The sequence below is a fragment of the Streptopelia decaocto genome (genome assembly GCF_964273445.1).
Source record: "Streptopelia decaocto genome assembly, chromosome: 1".
Lineage (NCBI taxonomy): Eukaryota > Metazoa > Chordata > Aves > Columbiformes > Columbidae > Streptopelia > Streptopelia decaocto.
This window is the reverse complement of record NC_138663.1, coordinates 106,679,754-106,706,148: the sequence shown is the minus strand read 5'-3', so window position 1 is coordinate 106,706,148 and position 26,395 is coordinate 106,679,754. Positions and strand designations below refer to the sequence as shown.

At 36.9% G+C, this 26,395-nt stretch overlaps 1 protein-coding gene across 1 annotated transcript in view; it reads right to left on the bottom strand.

Annotated features, from left to right (window-relative positions):
* The window catches only part of CNKSR2 (connector enhancer of kinase suppressor of Ras 2), a gene marked incomplete at both ends in the record, with an annotated part of 179,934 nt that overhangs the window by 60,888 nt on the left and 92,651 nt on the right, over nt 1-26,395 (bottom strand). Inside the window, 3 exons of the mRNA XM_082076285.1 lie at nt 17,560-17,774; nt 19,332-19,421; nt 23,264-23,475. Of these exons, the coding sequence (XP_081932411.1) occupies nt 17,560-17,774; nt 19,332-19,421; nt 23,264-23,475 (517 nt within the window). The remainder of the gene's footprint in view (nt 1-17,559; nt 17,775-19,331; nt 19,422-23,263; nt 23,476-26,395) is intronic.

Here is a 26,395-nt window from a genome sequence, read left to right as displayed (position 1 = left end):
GAACCTGCAAAAGTGAGCTTGCACTTTTCAACTTCTGAGGCAATTTTGGGGAAGAAAGGGTAATGAAGGTGTATCAGTTTTAAACAGGAAGGCAGCACGAAATTTAGATGTCTAGCCATTTTTCCATACATTAGGTCATATTGCAAAATCAAATGTTTTTATTTAATTCAGTTATTATTCTAAATTACCTCATTAAATTAAGGACACAATCTACAACTGAGTGAAGTTCTTTGGAACTGTTCAACTGACTTCAGTGATTTTAGCTAATGCTTTAGTTTATTTTACATAGATTCAGGCTTCAAGTTGGCTTGTCCTATGCAAAAACAGCATTGGCTATTTTTTTTTTCTTACCCACTGTGCATTAGTCAATGTCCTTCAGTTTCAAATCCACATCATGCACATTTCCAAAAGAAAAAACCAAATAAGGATGAAATCTAAAACCACTTCTTCTGTTGCTTTTTTTAGGAATTAACCGAATGCAACCTGCAGCCTCTTCCCAGTTATTAGATAATGCTTCATGCCATCTTCTCAATGCTGTTTAGAATCCCAGAACGTTGAAGGAAGTCATGTACTACCTCCTGCTTAAAACAAACCTTGCTTTGAAGCCAATGCTGGGTCATGTTCTTTAAGGTCATCTCCAGCCTAAAAACAGCTGTCTCCAAGGAAGGAGATTCCACAACCTGTCCTAATGTTGGCCACTATAATGTTTGCCCTTTTAAAGCTTAATTCCATGATGTGGCAAATATAAAGATTTATTTTTAATGGTATGAACCCTGAAAATATGTATTCACACCAAAGCCAGAAATTCAGTTGTATTAAAGCAAGTTTGCTGCAAGATGCTGTTTAATCACCCACCCACGAGGCCGGATTTCAACATAGGTTCACTGCATTTAGATTCTGACAAATCTTGAGCTGTGAGAAACCGCTTTCATAAATATCTTGTCCCAGTTTCCAGGAAAACATCTTTCCTACTAATTCTGAGAGAAAGCACAAAATTAAATTAAACCAGCATTTTATATTAAAGTTGTTAGTAACTCAAAATAATAAATAAAATAGAAACAAAATGGCCACTGAAAAGATTAATTAGATTAATATCTTAACCCAAATGAAAATTTGGCCTCCTGGAGAAAATTTGCAACTGGTTAATAATATTCTGAATGACAGGCTTTCCAGTTGCCTAAAATACAATTAGAAAAAACTTTCCATTATCTAGAAGCAAGGCATCACCTGATGTCCAACATATATCAAAAAATCCCTTGAAAACCCTGACCCTCAGTTACTTGAATGCAATAATTTTCTCCTATCATATGTGGTATTTTAGCTTGTTGTATTTAATAATATACTGAGACTAAACCCCCTAACAAATTCATATCTAAGCAGAATATCAAAGAAACATTTTAGGTATATATATTATATATGTCTGCCTTTGCTATCAGCAACCTCCAAAGCACATGTATTTAAAGAGAGACAAAATATGATCTATTACAGGGATTTTTGCCATGGTTCTTTTTTCTTTTTTTTTTTTCTTTCCTTCTTTTTTTTAACAGTGGTACTAGCCTACATTTACCCCTATCTTTCTGAGGGCTTAGCTGCACATCCAGTGGAGATTTCATTGTGCACAGAACAGCCATAACAGTTCCTCTTCCTGCAACTGTTCATTATTAAACCTGCTATGTGGGTTAAACTCACTTTTGCAGCCTTCAAAATAATTGACAGAGTTCTGAAAGCCCAGCAGAAGACTGCACAACTGTAAATAGCAATCTGCTATAGGGTATGCCTTTCCATGCTTTTTAGGATGATAGCACACAAAACATCCAGGTGGAGATTTACACTAACAATCTATAACTGTATTTGTTCCTTTACTAAGAAAATAATCACATATAGTTGGTATAATCAACAATATTTGTATGCACATGATCATGCATCAGCATCTTTGTATGTACAACACAAAATTTTCAAGAAATGAGACTATCAGGTTTTTCTTTCATCTTGAGAGCTATCTAGCTTTCTGTGAGCTTTCAGCTCTTGTAAAAAAGTACTCATTCTTGGTCAGTACCAAACCTTCTGTGTACTTGCTCAGAAGTGAAGCAAGTTTGAAAGTTAGTCATTAACATTCAGAAGCCTGAACATGTGAGTATTTATTATGAACTACTTAGTAGTAATTTTATAATTGTCTATTTGGAAAAACATATTTAAATCAAAAGTGCCAAATAATTTCAATTTCAAATAATTGATTTGTTTCATGCCAACCAGGAAAATTAATAAACTGATCTTCCAATGCTAATATTAAATTGGAGTGAAACTGCTATCATGAGAGGTGAATATTTGATAAAACTCATGTTATGATGAAAGTTAGAAAATGTCTATTCCAGTTGATACTTCAAATAAAAGTAGCAGACAAGTAGATTGGTTATCAAAACTATTAATTTGGGAGGACTGGTTATTCTGCGAAACTTCAAGAGTCTGAGGAGGAAGTCTAAAGATTTGGGGTCAAACTATTCCTACATAAGAGCTTCTCTAAGATCTAACATAAATTCGATGTGTGACCATCTGAACATGATGTCCATGTCCAAAAACTAGCTTTATTCTAATGGTTACATGAACCCCTTCATGGTTACAGTATTTGTAGGTCTACCAAAAAAAGACCATAACTGAAGTTTTTCTGAAGATCTGGATTTGCCCCAGCAATTAGTATGAAATTTGACAGCTCCTAAAATCCTATTTCAAGTGCTCACTTGTTTCTTCACTTTTCAGAGATTTTGCACTCGCTCATTTTTGGAAAGCTGGAAGAGAGAACCAGGTTATGGAAATAATAACCTCCAATTCTTTTACCCGAATTTGAGTTCAGTCTGATAGGGAAAGAAAATGGCAGGTATCTTTATAGTTTTTTTGAGAGCTCAAGTCAAATCCAATTTTTCTCAAGCTGCAACATTAGAGCCTAAGGAACTATTTAGAGTCAGACAGTTCCCCTCTGTCACTATAAGATAACTTTGCCTAGTTTCAGCAAAGTAGCTTGTAACATTTCCGATTACTGGAACTTTCTGCTGCAAATGGGAAAGCCAATACCTGGAAAAAATGAAAGCTGGAGCTGCTAATTATTTGATTGAGCTCTCACACTCAATACTTTGAGAACAACGGCAATGATCTGTTTTCACAGTTTTGATACACCACATAGACGTGTTTCTCTGCATTTGGTGTGTTAAGACCCACAATTTTGGAGCTAAAAGAAGAGTGAAAAGGGGGAAAAGTTCAAAGCTATTTATATTACATTGTCACACTATCCATCACTATCAAGAACTCATGCTTAATGGTACTTGCAACAGACGATTTTGCCAAATTTTTTTTGTTTATCATCTCGTTTAGTCTCCATTAAGAGCTAATGGTAGTACTAATTATTTTCATGGGTATTTGTCAAAAATATAGTTTTCAAGGACTATGCTAGAAAGGTATGATAAGACCTCTGGAAGCTCAGGAAGTTTGAAACCTTCTGCCAATCATCAGCAGAATTTCATTCACAACAGACAACTGTTTTGTTTACAGCAGGACCAGCTACTGACCTATGTTTAGCGAAAAAAATAAGCAAAACGATTACTGATATAGTCAACTAGGTCTTGAGGCTAGCTGAGTTCACACGGGGCATCTGCAAGGTAGTTTTTGGAACTAGAGCTGAAGCTGGGCATAGGAAAGAAGAGACAAGGCATGACTTGGAATCAGTTACCAGGGCTCAAGGTCAAAGGAAGCATCTATGGATGAAATTGCACTCAAAAGGGAACCTACTAAAAAGCAGGGTAAAGAAAGACTATGCTCTAAGGTATGATCCTGTTTAGAAAGGCAAAAACTTCACTGCCTTGTTTGAATAGTTTTGTGTGTTGTCTGGGGTTCAGAGACTGCTAACAGAATGAATATCTGCAAAAAATCTCACGCTTGGCATATCTGATTTTTCAGGTCATACAGGGTGTTTTACGAAACACTCTTGTTCAGGAGATGCAAGTTTCCCCATCACAAAGCTAGAGTTAAAATGCCTGATGAGGGAAGGAGTTTTCAGATTTGAAATCCTTCCTGGGAAGTTGGAAGTTCTTCTCTGCCATTGCATTTTCCTAGAGAGAAACTAACACAAAACCTCAAAGATTATTCCAAATCCTAATCTATTATATTTTCTTCCTAGATTTTGCTGAATAATTGTACATTTTATCTTTAATTCTGGATTTTGAACTTTGCATACATTCAACATTCTCTGATTTATCTGTGGCTACAACTATTTTGTTGCCCAAAACCAGTACCAAGTAGCACTAAGTTGTGAATAAAGTATTTTTAATATGCTGCAAGAGTGATAGTTTAAACAACCCTTCTCAAAGCAGGGCTTCACTCTGGATAGGTAAAAGGCAAACACAGTAAATGGGATTGTTCATGTGAGAGAAAATCTAATACAAAATGACAGCAGTGAATTTATGAAAGCAGATCCAAAAATATTTCCTACACTAAAGTCAGAAGCTGATGACAAAACAGTCATAATATGTGAGTAACTCATAAATCCATGGTGAGTTGGATGAAAAGAGATTTACAGACAAAGGACGCCACAGTTGATTAACAATGCCCTGAAACCTTCAGTAGTGCCTCTCAAAAGCAAAATTTCTTGAATCGTATCTTAATCTTGTGGTTCTTTGGTAAGAGATACTTGTGCTCTCCCTGCACAGTACTCTCTGCTCTTGAGCACACTCTAAAATAAAAATACTATACCTGGAATTAAAAGGATAACATTCACTAAGGTTCTAGCTAAGATATTTAATGCTAGAACACAGTATGAACATTATATATGAACAGACTTCTAAAAGTGAGCTTTTGTAGTATAAACAACGCCAACAAGTAAGGTAGAATCATTATACTAAATATCCTGTGGATATTTCTCTTTTAAATGGCAGGTATCTCAGGCAGAGAGAAACATGAATCACTTCTGTCAAATGGGTTGTGAGAGGCACAGACAAATTAACAGTCACTGGAAGAACAGCTCCCAAAATTCATGGCTTGATATGTTATCCTATATGCGTATATTCCTCCTCCTCCCTCAGTTTTGCCTTTTCAGAACTATAAAAAGGTGTTTCAATACAAGACCAAATGAATGTGTATTTGGCAGCAGCCAAAAAGACAATTTCAGAAAACATAATTTGCTACATCTACCTGACAAGTGATGGCCCTGTTCCTGCTCCTTTTCTCGCCCCCCCCCCCTGCCCCGACCCCGCCACAGTAGCTTTATCAGAGGTTTCTAGGAAGTACAAGATCTACAGTCCGTGGCTATGCCTTCTATCACGCATGGTCACTGCTTTTACTGGGTTCCTGTATTCTTGGAGCTCTGCCTGTGAATTCACAATGCATGCATTTTGTTAGTGACCACAAGGATAAAGAAAGAGTGTGTGTCTCAAGAGGAATATACTTAGAGCCTTTTACTGTAAAAAATGTAGCTTTAGACCTTGAAGATGTCCACTTTGTAGCTGCTTCTGTTGCAGGCAATGGATACATTACCTGTGCAGGGTGCTCTCCTTATTACATAGACAACAAGGGTTGATAACATCAAAGATGTCTAATCTTTTCATATAACTGTTCTACGGCTGCTTATGCAAGAAGATTATGCTAGCTAGTGACAGAACTGTCATTGTCTGAAACACGATAGCAAGCACAGCTTTTCTGTTTAGGGATTCAGTCTCCTAACCCTAAACTTTTTCTTGTAATTTGTGGGGTGAGGGCCTCTGTGACAAACGTTGCATTAGCTGGATGCAAATTTGAAGTTGCACAAGCTAGTGCAAATTGTTTGTGCAAAGTCGTTAGCATAATGCATGCAAAACTTAGAAAAATGAAAACATTTTTTAAATCTCCAAGCCACGTTGAGAAAATAATAAGCAGTGGTGCTGCTTTCCATGACCAGGGAAAGATTTCCCTTCTTAGCCATTAAGTCACAGGACTTAATTGAAATACTGAAGCAGCAAAACTTCTGGACAATATCAAATTTAAATGAGCGTTCCAATATTCCCCCACTATCTTTTTGACTGACAGAACAAGGACTGCAGCACTGTCATAGCTGCCTGAAACAAATGAGGATAAAAAGTTAAACTAGACAAGTGCTGTTCATTAGAATAATTTATTCTGAGATCATTCTGCTGCTCTACATCTACTCTGAAACATGTAATTTTGGTACCTCCCACACTGCTTTTATTGACAGTAAGTAATCTAAGAGAGAAAGGGAGGTTCAAAAACTATATGTAGTCTATAATGGCAAAAGTCCAAGGTGCATCAGTTGTTCCATCACTATGTATATTTCAGCTGCATCTTTTTAAGGAGGAAAAAGAAACTGAATTATGACCCATTACAGAATAGTACTTAACCCTTCATTTTGATTTCTACCCCAGTGCAATTCCCAGATTAATCTCTTACTGAAGAGAATGGACTAGCCAGAGAACCTCAAAATGGCTGAGGCAGGAGGGCACCTCTGGAGATTGTCTCATCCAACCTGTTGTTCAAAGTAGGGTAAACTAGAGCATGTTGCTCAGGGCTGTGTCCAGTTGGGTTTTTAATATCTCCAAAGATGGAGACTCTGCAAACTCTATGGGCACTGGGCCACTGGGGCAACCTGCTCCAGTTAAACCATCTTCACAGTAAAAGTAGTTTTTAATTATGTTTACATGGAATTCCCTGTATTCAATGTACATCCATTGCCTCTTCTCCTTTCGCAAGGTATCACTGAGATGAGTCACCTCGTACGCACTCCAGAAGCCTTGTGGATTGCTTGTGCCCTGCTCTGTTGCCCCTGCAACAGATACAACAGTCAAACAAACCTCTTTCAAATCATGCAATTTCCTCCAGGAAAGGCCTGGTTTTGCTTAGAAAATTTCTGTCTTATTCACGGGAAAGGTAGGCCCTCCGTATGTTTATCTAAACACTAAACCAATAAGGCTACCCACCAGATTTAAGAAACTTATTCTGCAAGTGATCTGTGTTAGATCAGAGAGGTGGTCTGTGGCACATCATGGAACTGATCCTGGACCCTCTGGGAAGAAAACTTAAACTACTGTAAAACATCAAAGAAGCCAAGCCCAGGGCATTCACAAAACCTTGCATCAGACCCATGATCATTCTAGATGAAAAGTCAGTAGCTTAAAATAAAGGTCTCATGTCCCCCTACAACACCTAGGTGTTTGCTTATGATGAAAATCACATGCGCGGGTCCTTTTGCAGGAGCAGTCAATAACGCTTCCAGTTGTGTCCCTCAGTATGATTTCTTTCCTATTGCTCAGTGTGGCTGAGTGCAGGGGATATAAGTGATCTGTAATGAATGAAGGCAGAACTGAGTAAAGAGATTTTTGCTTTAAGGAAGAGATATTCTTGCAAGCTATTCTCTGTTAGCACTCGGGCATAATATTCTTTCAGTGAGAGAAATAGAAAACTCATTCTGACTTTCAAAATACTAAGTTTTTGGTGAAAAATCAATAAAACAGAAAATTGTGCTTTTCTGGAACTAGGGAGTTTACAAAGGCTGTGGTGCAAACAGGAAATCAGTGCACAGTTGTGTGTGAAAGAAGCAATCTTAGCAAAGGAGATGCACAAGACAAAATACAGCCATCAAAATGCTTTCTTTCCTCATCTCTAGAAGGCAAAACATACAAATCCAAATTTTATTTTTTTTAAGTAGTACTATTCATCAGGAGCAAATCTTATCTACTGGACATGTCCTTACTATAATTTCCAAGGCTTGGAGATTTCTCTCCATTTGTACCCTTCAGGACTAAAATGACATTTTCAAAATGTAATGCTTTGTGCCTCTTTATCATTGTACCATGCTACCAGAAAAGGCTTGCAGCAATAGCTGTAGTAATAGTTACATATCAGGGCTGAATACGGGTAGCTCTTGACTACAGGAAATAACAGGATCTTGAACAGAGGGGAAGTTTTCAGGGGGAAATAAGGGAAAGAACATTTGTACCTCAGGCATTATACATTCTGTTAAAATATGTACCAAACACTTCCATTGCACCTATGAATTAAGGTAGAAAAAGAACAGTTCATTCCAGGGTAGAAGTCACATTACTTGCTGGAATTTAGTGAAATTTCCTCTGAGCATAAGATGAAACAGCATGTCTCAGAAGGTGGGGAAACATAACATTTGGTCTTTTTAATTCTGTGCTGGTTATGGTGACCTTATGGATACAAACCAGCTTACAAAATTATTTTTACACTTCATTCTAAATTCAGAATTCTGTAGTGTTAGACATACTATCTACTTAGATTAATCTGAAAGCAAAGGGATATACTTGAGAAATGGACAACAAGCAGTTATCACTATATGAAAAATAGCAGGGTTTTTCCTTCACAATACAGCAGCAGAGATGGATTGGCTGACTCAGAGATCAGGTGCTAAGCAACAAGCACTTCTTCCCAGTACAATAGAAACACCTCATAAAACAGCTTCTGTTCTGCAGCTGCACTGCTGCAAAGAGCCATTTTCCTCCCAGATGCAACCATACAATCTTCCACGTTATGGGTCAGCAATAGGTTTGAGGAGCCACTGCCATGGAAGCGGGGCAGAGGAATGGGGCAGAGACTCCTGCGGAGTCAAAACCACTGCTTTGAAAAAAATCACTTGTTCAGAAACAATTGTGCTGTTTGTCAAAGCCTTTTGATAAGACGGTACTCTGAAATAGGCATCTGCCCCTCTTTAATCCAAACATTTTCACCACTAGTACAAGTTTTATAGAATATCAAACTTCATTGTGTGTGCCAGCTGGTGTCCTCGGTTCACAGCTTTCATAGTCCTGGTACCTTCCTTTTCCTTGTGCAGAAAGAAGTAGGGAAAGAAGCCAGTTGAGAAGTCAGGACCCAGATCTAAGGTCTCACAGATGTGACACTCCCCACCATATTGCAGTGACAACTTATGCCAAGTCCCCTCTGTGCAATGCCTGACATACGCTTCTCTACTACAATATTCTGCACTTCATCTCTTCTTTATTAAAGAGGAATAACTTTTATACCTTAAAAAAAAAAATCTCTCAACTGTGCTATTGTGATTGTACCAGCTACAGGTAACATAGGTTACTGGTGTACAAACAATGTTAATACCTACAAAGGCAAATGTCCTTTATCAGGTAGTGAAAGCAGGATATAACCAGGAGTGATCAAATGAAATAGATAACAGAAAAAAATACAGAATGGGGATGTGAAAGGAAATTGGGAAATGTTCTGAGCTGAGAGATTTATTAGTCTATAGATCTACACCTCTTGACAATGTAAAATTACACTTTCTGAGCATTATATCATATGCAGTAGGGAATAAATCTAGACTGGCAGAGCTGGACTAGATGACCTTTACTGTAACTCTCTCATTTTTAAAGAATTCCCCAGCTTCGTCATGGAAAGAAATTATATCTGGCCATTTTTTACCTCATGCTCAGGCTTGAAAGAAGGTAATAGAGAAAGTTTAAAATAAAAATTTTCCACAAAAAACTCCAACTGTGCTTCATGGTGGCCCCCTCCAAAATCTCACTTCATATCTAGAGCATTTTGTTTTGCTGCAATAGTTAACTCTGGATTTTAATAGAAAATGACAGGGTATCTAGAAATAGATGTAAAATCTCCCGCATACAATACCTTCAAATTTCATTTTGGCAACTGCTTCCCCAATAAGAGAAAATTCATAGTATTAACTGCTGCTTTAAAAGAGAAGCGATGCAGATGTGAAAATATTCTCTCATCTGTGATAGAAATAATATTCCTTATGAACAATGCAGGTCTTATTCCATATAATTAAAAGAACTTAGCACTCCCTCTTCGGGAGACAAAATATTATTATTTCACAAAATGTATGCTTAACCAGAACTCAAGTATAAATCTGCATACGCACATCCACTCTCTTCAGTCTTGAGTTTAAAGGACTGAGAGTCTAGAACTGGTAGAACAAATGTGAGATTACTGAGGCACTTTCACAAGATGATTTTAGCTAAACAGCAGTGATACAACAGCAACTATGCCTTCACCTCTGGCAAGTTACTCTCCTCTCGGTTACCGCTGAAATCACTGTTTTATTGCTCACCATCTGCAGTGCAGCAGGTTGGGAACGAGCTCGTGCACTCTCCATCCATCTCAGGAGGTTTTCAACACCCAGCTAGGCAAAGTCCTGAGATGCCTTGTCAGACCTCAGAGCTGGTCCTGCTTTGAGCCAACACCAGAGTAGAGACCTCCTGCCGTCTCTATGCACTTTATGCTGGTTTCTGAGGCTTTTGTTTGTTTGTTTTTCTATAGGAAATTCATTAGGAGCGATGCCTTTCTCTTGCTGGGACGCTAATCATAATTTTGTTCTCTTTCCTGCCCTCTGTCCAACTTTTTTCTTGGAACTATGATGACTGGCCCTCCATTCACCCAGTCTGCCACTTTTTACTGGTTCCATCATTAGCAATAGCAATGCACACCGTGTTTGAATGTGGAATTTAATACATATCTGAATAGGATTAAATGAAGGTGATTAACTGCAATACCAAAGGACTAGACCCAGGAGGCCTCTCTATTCCTCTATGTTGATTGCGTTAGTCTAAAAATAATACAATTTCCTCTTCCATTAGGAAGGAATTTATATGCTGTTTCTCTCTTGTCTTTTATCTCTGAAACGTAATTTGTTTTGGACCAGATTTTTACCAAACCCAGATGGAATACCTAGATTTACCTTTTAGAACAACAATCTTACGGCTGTCCCAATTACTTTCAGTTGTGACAAGTACCTTATGGAGTAAGGCATATTTTGTTTATTGGTTAACTGTTTCACCCTTTGTTTTATAGGCCACACAGTTCACTTATGGCCTAGAAGAAGTTCCTACACTGATTTCAACAATGTAACTACTATTTTTATTACATATTTTGTGCTTGTTAAATTTTTGAAGTGCTGCATTCAAAGGAAGGAATATATATAGGATAATTTAGATAGATTTCTTTTTCAAGTGAAGAAGCTGGCTAAGGGCTGGAACCACTATTCCATCTTGAGAATGTGAGAGGTGCTGCTCTTCTGTCTGAATCAGATACATAAAACCACGAGTCTGCAACTGAAAGAAACGAAACATGTGCCAAAGCTGACTATGGGCAATGAGGTGATTGTGGCTGTGGAACACAACAGTGTTTCAGACTCATGAAAGCACTAGATATGAATTTCCAGTTGTGTTTCTTCCTCTTACCCATCTACCCCTTACTGAATTTTTAAGTTTTTGTTCTTTCCAGTTATCTCTCAGAGCAAAAGACCTTCTGTAACAGAACTATACTAGAGGAAGCTGACTAGAGAAATGCAAGTAAGCTAGGTGCTCATGATGCCTTCAGAGTGAAATTGAATATTCTACTCTGCATTGCATTATATGAAACATTTTACCAGTGTTTTTCCTTTGAATAGACATTGAGTGTTTTAAAAGAACTCCAAACTAGATTATTCTGTAACTTCATAAGCCTATTCATCTCTGTTTCTACTACAGAATGGTGAGCTCCTTCCATTTACACACACATGGATCTAAATATCATCACAGCCTTCTGTCCTTGTTACATGCTCATTGATGGGAAAATGAACAAGGACTTGAAGTGACAAACAGGCCAAAGTGCTCTCCTACATCCCCATATGGCTACAAAACTAAGGTGAGATACGACCAGTGTAACCTACAGAAGAAAGGGATGTAAATATCACACATGCTCCAGTTACCTCCAGAGGATATCCCACTGTTTAACTTTTACCAGAGCCAAGCTATGCTGGACTTTCATAAACATACAAGTACTTGAGAAGAAACTTGGGCATCACAGCGGTTCAGACTATTGGACCTGCTCTACTGAGGTTCCCAGGAGCCTCTCAGTCCAGATTGAGAGTGCTATTTTTGAAAAGGCCTGACATCGTGAAGAATGACAATTTTCTTCACTTGTGAAATTTCAATAGTATATATGCTACTTTCGGTTGAGGTTTGTGTTTTCCGCCTTTACAGTGGTAGCTAGTGCATGCACAATTATATTTAGACTGTAGTCTTCAAGAAGGAGTTTAAAATTCCTTTGCTGATGATTGATGCCTGTAAGTCTATAATAATTCTGCAAGCTTCAGTATTATTTTAACACAAATATTTAAATAGAGATGAAAGACCATAGAGAAGAAGCAATACTAATTCAAGTGTTAACAAAAATCATGGAAATACTTATGGAAAATACTTTTCAGTACGCACTTAGGTTAAACTGCTAGACTTTTATTCTATAGTAATTACAAGTCTAACTATAGACAATTGTGAAAACAGGGAGAAAAAAAAAAGGAAAAGAGAGCCTTAATATTTAAATACTGCCATAGTTGGACTTCAAACATTTTCAAGAAGAAAATGTACAAACTCCATCTGTTGTAATGGTACAATGACATTCTAGGTTTCAGACACCTACTTAAAATCTGTGCAATTGATTTTCATTTTTTACTCTACTGACTTACTTTTGTTTAATTACAAATATCCATAACAAAAATTCACCAAACAGAAATGCGTTAAATACTGTGATGCTTACAATTGTAATAACTTGCTAGTTTTTCTGTGGAGTGGTTTTGAGGTTTTTGTTTTGTTTTGTGTTTTGTTTTTTTGGTTTCTTTTGGTAAATAGTTTTCCAGTATACAGTGCTTATTAGATGCAATTTCTATTCAGAAGATTTTTTGCAAAAATTGATGGGTAGCTTGGTCAAAAGTTTATCAGGAAAATAATATTCATATGTTCTGCACTGTCTTAAATGCTAGTTACTGAGTACTACAATTAGAAGGTTTCATAAATACATGCCGATTAGATTCAAGAATTTTCATTTAAAATGTAAGTACTTTATGTTAAAGTACCTTCTCTTTTCCCTTCATTTCAGCTTTTCTACAGAGAAGAATAGGAGTAAGAGAAAATCAACCACTTAAGTAGAGTTAGACTTCAAAGTGTTCAAAATCACAAGCTTTTGGTAAATTCCCTGCATTGAGAATATCTAAATTCATAGGTTTTAATTAGAACTTTTAAAAAACATTTTCTTGTATTTTTCTCTGTGGAGGGCTGGGTGAGAGGCAAGAAATATCTGGAAATAAGCATCATTTAAGTAGAAAAGTTATTTTTTTCTTAAAAGTTACTGTCTCCTTTCCAATTTATCTTATCAGCTAAATATTTATTTTTGCAATAGGTCCACAAGCAAATCTTCTTCACTTAAAGTACGTTCAGCAAGATCACTGTTGCAACCAATCGAACTTTGTTTGCCCAGACTGATGTGGACCCACCAGCTCTGCTGAGCAATCCCACTGAGCTGAAGCAGTACAATAATCTCATGAGGACTGGCAGAGAGAAACAGCTGAAATTAAAACCACGGCCAAATCCCTCATCATCACTGCCTCTGTGTCCTCACTGGCAGAGTGGAATGGAGAGTGCTTGGCTCTCTGTAGGTGCTCACTGCAGCAAATACTGAAATTAATTATGTGAGTTAAGAGTCGCTGTGCTGCACCCCAACCACATGGGTAGTTACACGTTGTTAAAGAGGAAAAAAATAAGTTTGCCAAAGGTGCACCAACTTCATTAAATTTGCAGCAAAAAACCCCACCCAACTGATAGCTTTTATTTTATTCCTCCCTTATTTAAAGTAAAACTGGAACATTAAAGACAGTGCATGTGTACGTATCTACATATGTAGATTCAGCAATATCCCTAGGGAACAAAGCCCTTGTTTCTTTCCTGCATTCGTTCCTGAGCCACCTGTTCCAGATGAAAGAACTTGAAGTGGTATATCTTGCTATTAAACTTACTTTATTTTCAAATATAATTAAAATGACCAAGAAAATTAATGTAATTAATTAAACAATTTTAAATAGGCTGGTTATCAGCAAAGTGAAAAGCTGTTACTCTTTTGTCACTTTTGCTATGACAAGCAAGTCATTAGGTCTTGCTAAATACATATGAACAAGCGAGCATACACTGGAAAAGGCAAAGGGATAGGAGACAGGAAGGGAGAAGGAATAAGGTCAAGAATAAAGTTTATTGGTATAGGTTTGGAAACAGATGTAAGCAAAGTTGCCTTTTCTTGTATAACTCCCTACTATATACAATAGGCTGCAACCTTTTCTTTCTATAGTCCTGCCGTTTCAAGACTAAAGTTGTATTGATCCAGACAGAAGCAGATTATTATTAACCTGATGCAGAACTTCTTTTGACTCCTGACACTATCTCCCTCTTAAATAACCACATTGTTTTCCTGCAATGAAAACAAAGCACAATGTACCAAGGAAATTTCTACACAGAATAACATAATGAACTTAAAAAACTATAATCATGTGTCAGAGCTTTCATGTCTTTTCCCCCATAGGTCCAAGACAATTTTAACTGCAGCATTTTATATCTACAGTAATAGATCACATTGAACACCTGCTCGCACACCAGATTAGCGACAGCTCGAATAGTTTGCCTTGGCTTACTAAAAACGTTAACACTCTGTGTTGGTATTTCTTTTGCAATACTGAGGAAAAAAAATAGAATGCAAAACCAACAACTTGGCTAGAAATCAATGAATGGTGGAAACACTTTCTGGATCAGGACACAAAAGAAAGCAAAGTAGTGAAGAGACCATGTATATGAGGATTAAAAAAAGACTATAAGTGGATACAAGAGATGGTTACTTCAGAGACATAACACAAACTCGTTTGTCTTTCACTATTATATTAGCTATCAAATCAGTTATGTTCAGTGGACACAAATAAACACTGTTCATTTTCAAGGCCATGACTGAAATGTTCTCTTGACCACACAGTTTTTGATTGTAAAGGCAGGTCAACAATATAAACACAATTCTTAAAACCAGTGATTTTATGCAAATTTAGTATACTGACAGTCACAAAAATGCTGGACTGCCATATTCTTGTGATCACTTCAGAATATAACAATTTGAATCTGATGGCATTTTTCAAAATAACTTTTAGCACATAAACAGCAACAACACACTTCTAAATTACCATGGTAATTTTTTAATGCCATCCACATTGTTTACAGGGCAAAATCATACTATTTCCATTGTGGTCATTTAATTCATCAGTGTGATTTTTTGATCGAATAATTGCCTTTTTAATGGAGCCATGTATAAAAGCAGTAGACTCAAGGAGCTGAAGTCAGCATAATTGTAAAAGCTGCTTTCCTGCAGAAAACCTTCACAGTGAAAAGGTAATCAAGACGCAGAAGTCAATGGCTGCAAAATGCAAAAGGAAAGAGGTCTCCAATTGTAAGGGAAATTAATAATTAACTAGTGGGATGTATTCTCAGTCCAAAATTACTTAACATGTGCATCAATGGGCTCAAAAAAGAATGAAAACCTCATTGAATAAAGGTAACACAGAATTGAAGACCAGTGGATGATGTGAGAGATGAATGCTGAGTGAACAGTATGGTTTCTGTTCCAGGGGATTCAGAAAGAAGGGAAAAGAAAATAGAGGAAAAAATAAATAGAAATTATTTTTTAAAATTATTATTTCACAGAATTTGCATATTAAAAAGATAATTTCAAAACAAGGGTTTTGGTAGTTCTGTTCCACAGCAGATCCCAGATTCCTGGAGCTTCAAATACTCCATGTTATGGACTCAGGAATCAAAAAGGCAAAATTGAGGGCCCAGAGCCCTTATTCTATGGTATTTGATACTTAGGGTTGCTTCAGTGAAATAGATTATTTAGCAAGCACATCCAAAAAGTTTCAACATGGCCAACCATACACAATATTACCTATTTAAGAATAAAGAATGCAAGATAGAAATTAGACTGGGAATACTGGTCTTGCAAATAAGTGATTTGGAAAGGTGACATTTCAGAAAAAAAAAAAAAAGCAATCAACCAAAACACACACACACACAAACCCAAACAAAACCCAACAACAAACAAATACACAAGAAACCCAAACAAGCAAACAAACAAAAACACAAAACAAAAATAAACAAACTCAAGTAATAAACATAGAGGAAATCAAAGAAAACCCAAGATGGCACCTTAAGAATTTTTTTTTCTCACTGCACAGTGTCAAGAATTTAACATATACTAACAAAGAAATGTTATTGAGAGATGAGTATTCTCTCAATACATGGAAAGTGTTGCACACTATTGTTTACGGAGTAGAAAGTTCTACATTACACAAATAAGTTTTCTAGTTTTTCTGTAAATATTTTATTTTAAAGGATCTTGCACTGGTTAGAATCCTTCTAGGAAAGGCTGTAGACATTACAAAGAGGACAGTTTGGGGACTCTTGCAATCTCCTTTGCTTTATTTATTAAGGAAACACTATATATCTGTCTGCCTTTGCAAATGGAAATCTTCTCACTCTCAGATTTCCAACTCACAAAAAGAGTGTAAAACTGAAGTTGGAAATAATAATGTGAGAAAAAATGTTTATCATCATACCTAAATTACTACAAATGAAAATGAAAGGGAATAGCAGTCTTGCATCTAGGGACCTTATTTAATTAAAATACACCCCAAGCAGTTTCTTTTGAAACTTAAAGACATGTTCTCTGAAATTTGTTAGACTCACCTGTACACTGCAGCACACTAAGGAGTTTTAGAAGCCAGTGGACCAAGAACTCAGAGAGTGCAAATGGATATAAAGGCTCCATTAGTTTCAATTGATCTACACCATTTATAATGCGATAGTCCTTAGTGACGTTTTACAACAGGAAACCCAGTTACTTGTCTCTTACAGGTTCAGTGAAGCTCCACCTGCCAGTTTCTCAAAGCAGACATCCTGATGAGCCCACACTGCTGTCTTCCTTAAGCACTGGCAATCTAAACTACATACTCTTTGTTAGTATGAAGATAATTTCAATTATTTCTAGTGTTTTGCTGCAGAGTTACTGTGTGTATATTCCTATACAATGACATATTTTACTGAGATCTAAAATGTAGATACTTTTATGGGGTGAAGGTGATACCATATCCAAAATGTATCTTCTAACTCTATTTTTTGACACTTTTCAAAACAATCAAGTTACAGCAATTTTCCTGTTACATCCTATTCAGCAGAATCCCTTCTGTCACATTCACTTGAGTTATTGAGGGCTATGTGTTAAAAGCAGATACACGCATTAGGGCTCCCCTTACCTCAAAGGAAAAACAAATTCCTCCCACAAGTTTCCCTGCCATTATCGGGCCTCTCAAGTATCTGTAGTAATGGGGTTGTCTGATAAGACTGCAGTGACGCAGATGCTGGAAAGAAGGTTTCTAGCCAGTCTGGAAACCGCTGCTTCTTCCCTTTCCATCAGCAGCAAGCAAGACAAGGCAGAGATACCACACTCCATTTCAAACATGACATCTCTTGAGTCAAAGGAGAGAAATCACTGGTGTCTATCCCACATTTGTAACAGCAAAATAAGGAATTCTAAAATATTTATTCAGGACCTAGTTGTAGCCAGAGGACTAGTTGTAGTCAGAGGACTAGGAATCAGTGCAACAGCAGTAGTCCAAATAAGGTTTCAACACCACTATAAAAACAACACAGTCACCACAAGCACAGAGCAACAACTGTTGTTAATGTTATTTTTACTCACGTGGTACAAAGCGGTCTCTGGTCCAGGTGTGCCCATGACTTCTTGTCTCAATGAGTCCATCTGTAAACTAGGCAAGAGCGAGTAATGACTAGGGCTACTACTCTTGTCTCCTTTCTTTTTGGACTTTTTCCCAGTATCCTTTTTGCTGTTCCTTTGAAACATGTAGTCTTCTTGACCTATTTTCTCATTGCTCATATAGCGAAGCAATGAATTTTCTGTGGAAAGAAAAGTAGTGGAAAACATCATTGTGAATTGTTGTATGTATGTTAATCCCTTTTCCAAAACATATAATATTCTTGCTAAGACCTACTGTCAATTTTAAGTCTTCAAGACTATTTCATTAACAAAACTCATTTGTTTTTTTGGTCTAGATATAGTAAAAAGCCAATCTTTTTGTAGGGAAAATTCATGATTCTTGCAATTTTCTGCTATCTTTGACAATAAAAGGAACAGAATATTAAGGAATCCCCACATCAATAAACTTCGTCTTGAATTTTTCAAAAAATGAACAATGGTACACTTATGATTACATCTGTAATATTTTCTTTAAACAAGATTCTAACGAATACAAATGATCGTGGTGCCATACATTTAAAAGTAATTTGTTTTGAACGTTCATTTGAGATCATTCCCTGTATCATCCATCCTTTCCCTGAACACTCTTCCAGCATCTGCCAGCTTGTAACTGAGGGACATCCTCAGTCAGAAGCAATGTTTGTGAATTTAGGAAACCTCAGCAGATTTGTCTTTCACAAACTTGTCTGGTCTTTCCTAGTATTAATATCTGCAGCCTCCTGTGGCTACGGGTTCCTTAGCTTGAACCCAAACTGCATGAGGAGCCAGCTCTTTTTCTTTCTAACCAGTGCTCAACCGAGATCTTTGATGTTTCTCAGGTCTTTTTTTTCAGAAAAGCAGTGACAAATCCATCTCCTTACTTCATTCCACACAAAATTTTATAAATTTTCTCATGTCCTGCCTACATTCTCCCAAACTGATGATGGCCAGCCTACTCCATATGTTTGATAATTTTTGCTGTTTGCTGAACCTTCTTCAATAGAGATGGAGAGACCAGAACTGCACAAACACCCATCATGAGCAAGAACTTACACAACACCATTTCTTTCTTTGTCCTGTATTCTTTTCCTAATAATTCCCAACAGCGTTTCCTTTTCAGATCCCTATCAGATATTTAGTTAATGTTTTAAGGGACATATCTATCATTAATATAACATCTTATTTCTTGGCAATAATAGCCATCTCAGGTTATAATTTTGTATATTAAGGCGCGTATCTGAGCCTCACAAACCAGAATTATGAAGAACTTATTATTGATGATTTTGAGGTAGGTGCCATCCAGCTCTAGAATGTTTTCATCCAAAAAGAACTCACGAAGACAGAGAAATGTAATACATAATTCTCATTTAAGCGTGACAATTTATATCAATAATAACCACGTTTGTCCTGTAGTATTAAAAAAAATTAAGGCCAGATTCAAAATGGCCTGGATAATACAGCTGAATCAATGAAATGCCAATATCAAGTTAAGCCAAACTGCACGGCTTTGCAGTCATGATTTTCTTCTGCCTGGATGAGCAACTTCCTCAATCCTAATACAGCCTCTGCAAAAAATTAAGTATACATAATGAAAGAACCCAAAAGAGGCTCACAGAAATATGTATTTAAGCAAGCAGCAAAATAAGGTTGAAATATATAGCTTAAAGCACGATAAAACCCATAATGCCTTTTACAGGCTATATGTTCAGATCACTTACCTCTCCTACTATCTCTTTTTATTTTATTGGGGTCTTCATAATCCCCCACCCAGTTATATTCTACTGGCATAGAAATAGGTCTTAGTTTCCCTGGAAACAGAGGGAAAAATTGAGATCATGCACCATAAGGCAGCATTAAACTAACATTCCTCAGAAGAAAGAACAAATTATGTGCTAAACTGCTATTCTACAGGTTTCCTTATGAGAAAGGATACAGCATCACCTCTGAACACAGGGTTAAGACAGGAATTCTGTTTTCTTTGGCAGACAAGAAGCAGCTAAGTATTTAATGGATTTTAAGTTTAGAAAATAAAGCCAGTGGACTGATGTTTGAGACTGACGGATGCATTCAAATTACTTTAGTTTTGACTGAACAATATTTATTTATTATTCTGGAAGCCCCTGGCACACGCATGGAGAGAACTGTTTTAAAGCATATGTGAACTGTTGGTAACAGAAACATCCACATCACTGAAGTACCTTCACAAATAGCATTTTTGCTGGTGGGCTTAAAAGATCCATCAATGACTGAGTAAGAAAGGAAGCAGAAAACCTCTACATGTAATTTCTTGTGTAGCATTTCATCCACAGAAAGCAAAGAACATTACTATTGGTAAATTCAATTTGATTTCAGCCAGCATGAGATGGAAAAGCTCAAGACTTATATATTTTAAATTTTGATTTGGAAGCTGCTGAATTGATTTTTAAAAATGCTGTGAACTATGATTTCTGCTTAAGGATGCCACAAATATTTTTGGAAATTCAGTGAAAGCCTGCTATGCAACTTAGTGGGGTTACTTAAAGTGGTCTGAAGTTTTTAACAAGTTAAATAGTATATTTAAACAAAACAGAGCAGCATAGCATATGGCACAATATCTGGTAGACTCAAACTAAAATGTTTCCACAACAAGGTCAGCCCTCGCTCTTTTTTTAAATTGATCTACTGGTCACAAAACACATAAGCGGGGAAATAATTTATTTTTAAAAGTAGCAGAGCTTATAGTATAAACTTCAGAAATATTGTCAATTATTTTACTAGAAAACCCCTGCATAAAGTTGGTCAATCTTACTCCACATTTTTGAGGTTAAATCCACAATACACTGAAAAAGAAATACATGTTTCTAATGAAAACAAATATTTGAACATGTCTATCTACCTATTGAAGTGTGGTGTCCACCATACACCATGTGGGCAGCATAATTGTAAAAGGTTTTATTGTCTTTTTTAAAAATTGACAAAAAATGGGGTATGTTCTGTACAGACCACAGGATCGGGTTGCAAATACACCAATGCTCAGGAAATACAACACATATATTTAATGTCTTATTTGTAATTTATTTTACTATTTATGGACACATATTTAGGTCTGATTGAAGCTGGTAGGATTTAGAGCATAGAGTTAAAAAGTCATTTCCTGCATGGGGATGTATTTGGCTCATGTTTACTTGATCAGAATTAACTTTCAACCATTACACAACTTTCTCTTCTTTGTGAGGCTGAACTCACAGTATCTTATTGAAAGGACCAGCACACTTAAAAAGATACAAAAGCTACAAAATCATGCGAAGTCTGATTGCTATCAAAAGCAACAGCCATAACAAATTTTCTATAAAAGCTCTGGCTGTTCAAAGTGCATGTTTTTTGTATCTGGCAGTAAAACTGCAATGACCAAATTCACTTCTGTCCTTAAACTCATTTCATTTCCCTGCTACCTCTGCTAATCTCCTTGTTAACTCCCATAGATTCCCTAAATCTGTTTTCCCTGGTGATTACACTCAGGAAACTGTCTTCCTTGAGATGTGAACAGAAGCTTTCTGAGGCCAGTTAGCAGCAATTATACAACAGCTGGAACCCAGTAAGAGACTGAAAGAGAAATCTCATTGTTAACATTTTCAAAAAATGTCAAAAGATTCCAATAAAGAAATTATGGAGGGCCTTATTAGCCTCTTGCAAAGCAAGACTGAGAAATATAGATATAAAAAATTAACACCACCACATAATTAATGATGAGTATATGTTGAAAACAATTATTTCTCTAGGCCCTGGAATTCTGTTTTACCTTCTTTAATGGGTCACCATAAGCCAAAAGAACGTTATTGTCATTTTCTAGATTTCTATGAAATCCTAAGGTTATGTCTAGCCACAAATCTTATGCTAACAAATGCCACATGGGAAACTTTAATGCTGAAATGGTAATATTTTTAGAAAATACACTTATATGAAAATGGACTCTATGGTGTGAAATCATTAAAAAAGAAGTGAGATCAAAAGTGAAAGGCTATATAACAAATGTGTTAAATAATTCCTGATTTTCAGTGCAGTCTTTGATCGAGGTATTTATACCCTTTCTGCTAATAAAAAAAAAAAAAAAAGCTATCCTGCAACAAAATAATGGATTCAGCAGTCCTTGAAGAAGGAATGTGTTCTTTTTCACTCCAGACTACTAGTATTAAAATTTAACATCTAGAACAGAGTGTACATCTCCATTAATGGAACTGACTCCATCCACCAATTGTAATAGTTGAAATACAGGAGTAATAAAATAGATATATCCACTTTGAAAACTTAGAAGTTATTTTGAAGTTATTTTGTACACTATGGGCTTGGTTAGAAAACACCTGAAAACACTTCAAAACCAAAAGAGTACTGAGGATTTTGCAGCACAATTGTGTAGAAAGGGTGTATTCTATGAAAATGCATTCTTTAATGTTACACAAACACATTGCTCCAGGTCCTGAGGATACTTTACACAGCTCGGGCTCAATTTATATCAAGGTTCCCAGGTAATTTTGGAGCTTGGCTCCATGATGTACCAAATCTACGCTTCCTCATAAATGAAGTCTGTCTTCTTCTCAAAGTGATACCATGCCAGGATTACTATAAAAACTCCAACATACAACTTGTGCTCAGTTTAAAAATTGAAATAACATAGCAAGTAGGGTGAAAAAATATTCAAGTGTGTACTCAACTAACACCATAGCAGTCCAAATATATTTCTTTTAACACGAGATTTTTCTCTTCATTTTCTTCTATATCCTAACAATTCTGTGACTGCACGACTTGATACTTGTCAACGGAAAACCAGTTCTCCCAGTCCAAAGCTGAAACAAGTTACAATGCTAGCTAAAGGAAAAGTTCCAACAGATTCAAAGGGAAAATAATCTGGAGCATAAAGGTTTGAGGAGCAAACCTCTCACCAGAAATTGTTTCTCAGTTCTCACTCTAAATAACAGAAAATCCAAGATGAGGAAGTAGCATGAATACATGTGTGTTTTCACATGCAAAATGCTTTCTTAGACAACATATAACCTCAAATAAAGAGGAATTGCTACATACAGGAAGCCATCACTTCCCATATAGGAAGTCACAGGAAGTTAACAGAGTATTACAAAAAAGCATACTATCATCAGTCATATGTCGTTTCTGGCGCTGAAGAAAAATTAAAGAGTTTTAGAGAGCAGTGCAAGCATGAGAGTTCCTGGTACATCTGACGTGGGTTTCATCTTTAAATGTATTATACTTGCGTGAATTTTTCTAATGCTGAATTCCTAAACCTATGCAAATCTTGTCCTTATACTAGGAGTACAATTCTATCCTGTATTTTCAGTATAAACACATGGGGTTCTGCCACTATTTTCTGGTAAAATTATACTGAAACATAACCTGGAAAAGTAAGCTGGTAACAAAATTCTAGAACTTATATTCAGAAAAATAATCAATACAAAACTGGACTCACCCTCCCTATCACAGTAAGCAATTCATTTTTCCTGCACAGAATTAGCTCTCAGGTTGAAATTGGACTAAAGCAGTACAGAATTCGTAGCAGAATCAATGACCACCAAAAATGTTTGCATGCTTAAATACAAAAGCAGATGCACGAAAATTCTAAAATCAACAAATAGTGATTATCCTTATGAGATCAATGCCATACCATACGTTGGTGTGCTCTCTCTCCTTCCAGGACCACTTGTTCTTCCTTTCTCATATTCATAGCAGTATAAAACTGCATCTTCTTCAACAACATTAAAGCGTTTCCGATATTCCTGGTCAAGAAATGAGTTTGGCGATTCGGATCCTGTATGAACGGGCTTGCCTACTATATGTCTGCCAACATCATCACACGGTAGATTTCCTTTTTCATCCCTTTAGTAAACAAGAGAGATTTTTAATATATTGGGATAAGACTTATTTAGTTTGTTTGGTTTTGGTTTTGTTTCTTTTTTTAACTGTGAATATTTCAATAAACATGGGAATATGTCAGTATTTCATATAAGCAGGAAATAGATAACAATGACCAACACCAGGATCACACATTGCATATGCATATGTATGTGCCAGTTATCTCACACATCTCTGCTTATTCACTTCCTTTGCAGACTGTATCTGTCTTATAGATTTCTCTTCAGAAGAATCATCTTGAAAGAAAGCTGACGTGCAGCTACTCTTTTTCTCTTGTTTCTTTTTTTGAATCTACCTAGCATTTTGTGATATAGGGTAACGAAATGTTGACCTTCATTTTTATATTTGCAATTTTAACGGTGTCAGACAGTTTTAAGACATAGCTATATGGCAAGCACAGACAAGTTCAATCTTGTTCCTTACAAACTAACTCCAGAGTGAGAATAACCAGGGACCAATGATATACAGACATTTGACATAGTCTTGCACAAGCCAACTCAGGCCTAGGAGTTGTATAGGTACATCCACGCAGTACCAAACAGGGTGTGCAGCACCTGATCATGACCTGCTATTCCAAGACAGCAATGCACTGCAAGGAATACACTTTGCAGTTTGTGTAGAGATCCCCAAGGCGATTGCTTTTTGCTTCCCCACCCCACCACCCCACTCTTCAAAAATGCACACTACCTAAAGGCGACCAACAAGAGAGCAAACTGCACATGGGGAAGAAGCCCTCTCCTTGTGTTAGATGAAGCAGGGCTCTGCAAACCTGCTGGCAGGACTGTGCCTGGAGATGGCTGCAAAAGACAGTAATTTCTGGGCAACAAAACACACGTGAGGCAGCCAAGAGAGAAGCTGGGGCCTCACGCCTTCATTAGAGAGCTTCTGCCCCTCTGGACCACCATGTGGGCCAGTTCTGACCCACGCTTCACTTGGCACCTTGAGACTTTATCTGAGGATGAAGCAAAGCCCCCTCATGGGATCCAGGCAGCCACAGAGAATGAGGAAGGTCCATCCTGCCTTGACTGTGACAGTGCGACACCACAAAGCCCCACTAGCTGCTACGCTCCCTTTGCCAGGCTGCTTTCCCAGAGCAGGGATGGTGTTGGCTTTGTGAAGTGAGCTCAGCTCCATTCAGGGAAAGACTTTCTGTGGTAACAGTGCTGGGGGACCCCAGCAGATAACACAATGGAGAGTGATGTGAAACAGCGAGATGCTAATCCATGATGCAGCTACATCAGATTAGAGACTGGCACAATGAAGCCTCCACTATAATAGCCTGGGCTGGAGAGAGCTTTACTGCGAGCATAGGCAGAAGCGTAGAACCCACCAGGCAAATTCCCCTTGGCAAAGCCTTCTGGAGATGAGGACTTCAGTTCTCACCCTCAAATGTCTTCAGCAAATTTGAGCAGGCAGTAACTTTGGACCAGCACTTCTAAGTAACTGGCACACAGAAAGTGTCTGTCCCTCTTTCTCATGCCATCCATGTTAAATTATGTCAGCAGCTGTACTATTTGTGCGTGTCGCCATCAAAGCGACATGGCTTCAAGGCTTTACACTTTACATCAAAATAACAAGGCTTTTATTCTATTCCAGTAACAAAAGGAGGTTTGGATGTTTGTTTTTCCTTGGAATTGCAACAACAAACTGAGAAACAGATGCTGAACTGTTTGATAATACCCCAAATAAAGACATGCTTAAACAAAGTTAATCATGGGCAAAAAAAACTGATAAAATGCCAAAACAGATTATTCCGAGACACTGTGCACTATGTGACAGGTTTATGAAATGAAATATAGTCCATTAGGATGAAGCTGATTAAAAAAAAAAAATGTACCTAGCTTAATCTCTCTGTAAGATTACAGCTTGTACTAATAAGTATTTTAAGATTTAATCAGAATTGGCCCAAACTACTGCATTATCATAACGATTTAAGAAATATTACTAATAAATAATCAAAATGCATTTTTAAAATCTCAGTTTCTAGATTAGAACTCAAAAACTGCTTAGAAGCAAATATTCACTAAAAATACGTAAAAAAAGGATGCATTTCTTATCAAATAAAACTATTTTTGTGGTGGTAAACATGATCAGCAGCATTACAAAGGCAGTACTTCTTTTAAGATAGTAGTACAGTTTCAGCTTCAGGAGCAACAGGTCTTTACCATGTAACTACTGCATTCAGTGATAAATCAAAGACCATATTTTTCTTAGGGTTTCATTTTGCAGCTTTTTTATGTTAATGGGTTAGAATTACATACTTGACTTTTTTCTGTGGATTTTCTGAAAACCATGTCCTTAAAATATTTACATAGGCATATCAAAATACTGTCATCAGCGAGATAAAAGACACATTCAATCCCTATGAACAATTCAAGGTTTGTGACTGACAATGTCTTTATTTAATTAGAAGAAAAAAAAATCAGTGAGCTAGAGTGTTTGTCTCTTTATCAGTCTGTGGCAGATACTAGAGTAATCATGTTAGCAAGTTCAACAGCATGGTATCTGTCACATTTGAAACAAAATGGCAATATTTTTTTTCAATAAATAAAGCCAAGCCAGGTAACAGACAAGGCAGGGATGAGGAAGGAACTTGGGACTCAGCTTATGGCTTCACAAAAGGTTTGAGATATCATCTACAACATGAAGTGGAAAGTCACTCTTTTGCCCTGGAAAGTTTTTCATTTCTCTGAAGAGTAAGAATTTATCATAGAATCACAGCTTCTGCTCCCCACTAGGCAATTTAATTTGCCCTATACCTCGCTATCAGATAACCCCCAGGAAAGTCTTGTCAGTATCAGGCCATATGTCTTATTAATTGGCTACTGCTAAGGAAGAAAAACTCAGGTAAAAGAAACTCAGGTACAAGAAAGGACAGGCTGTC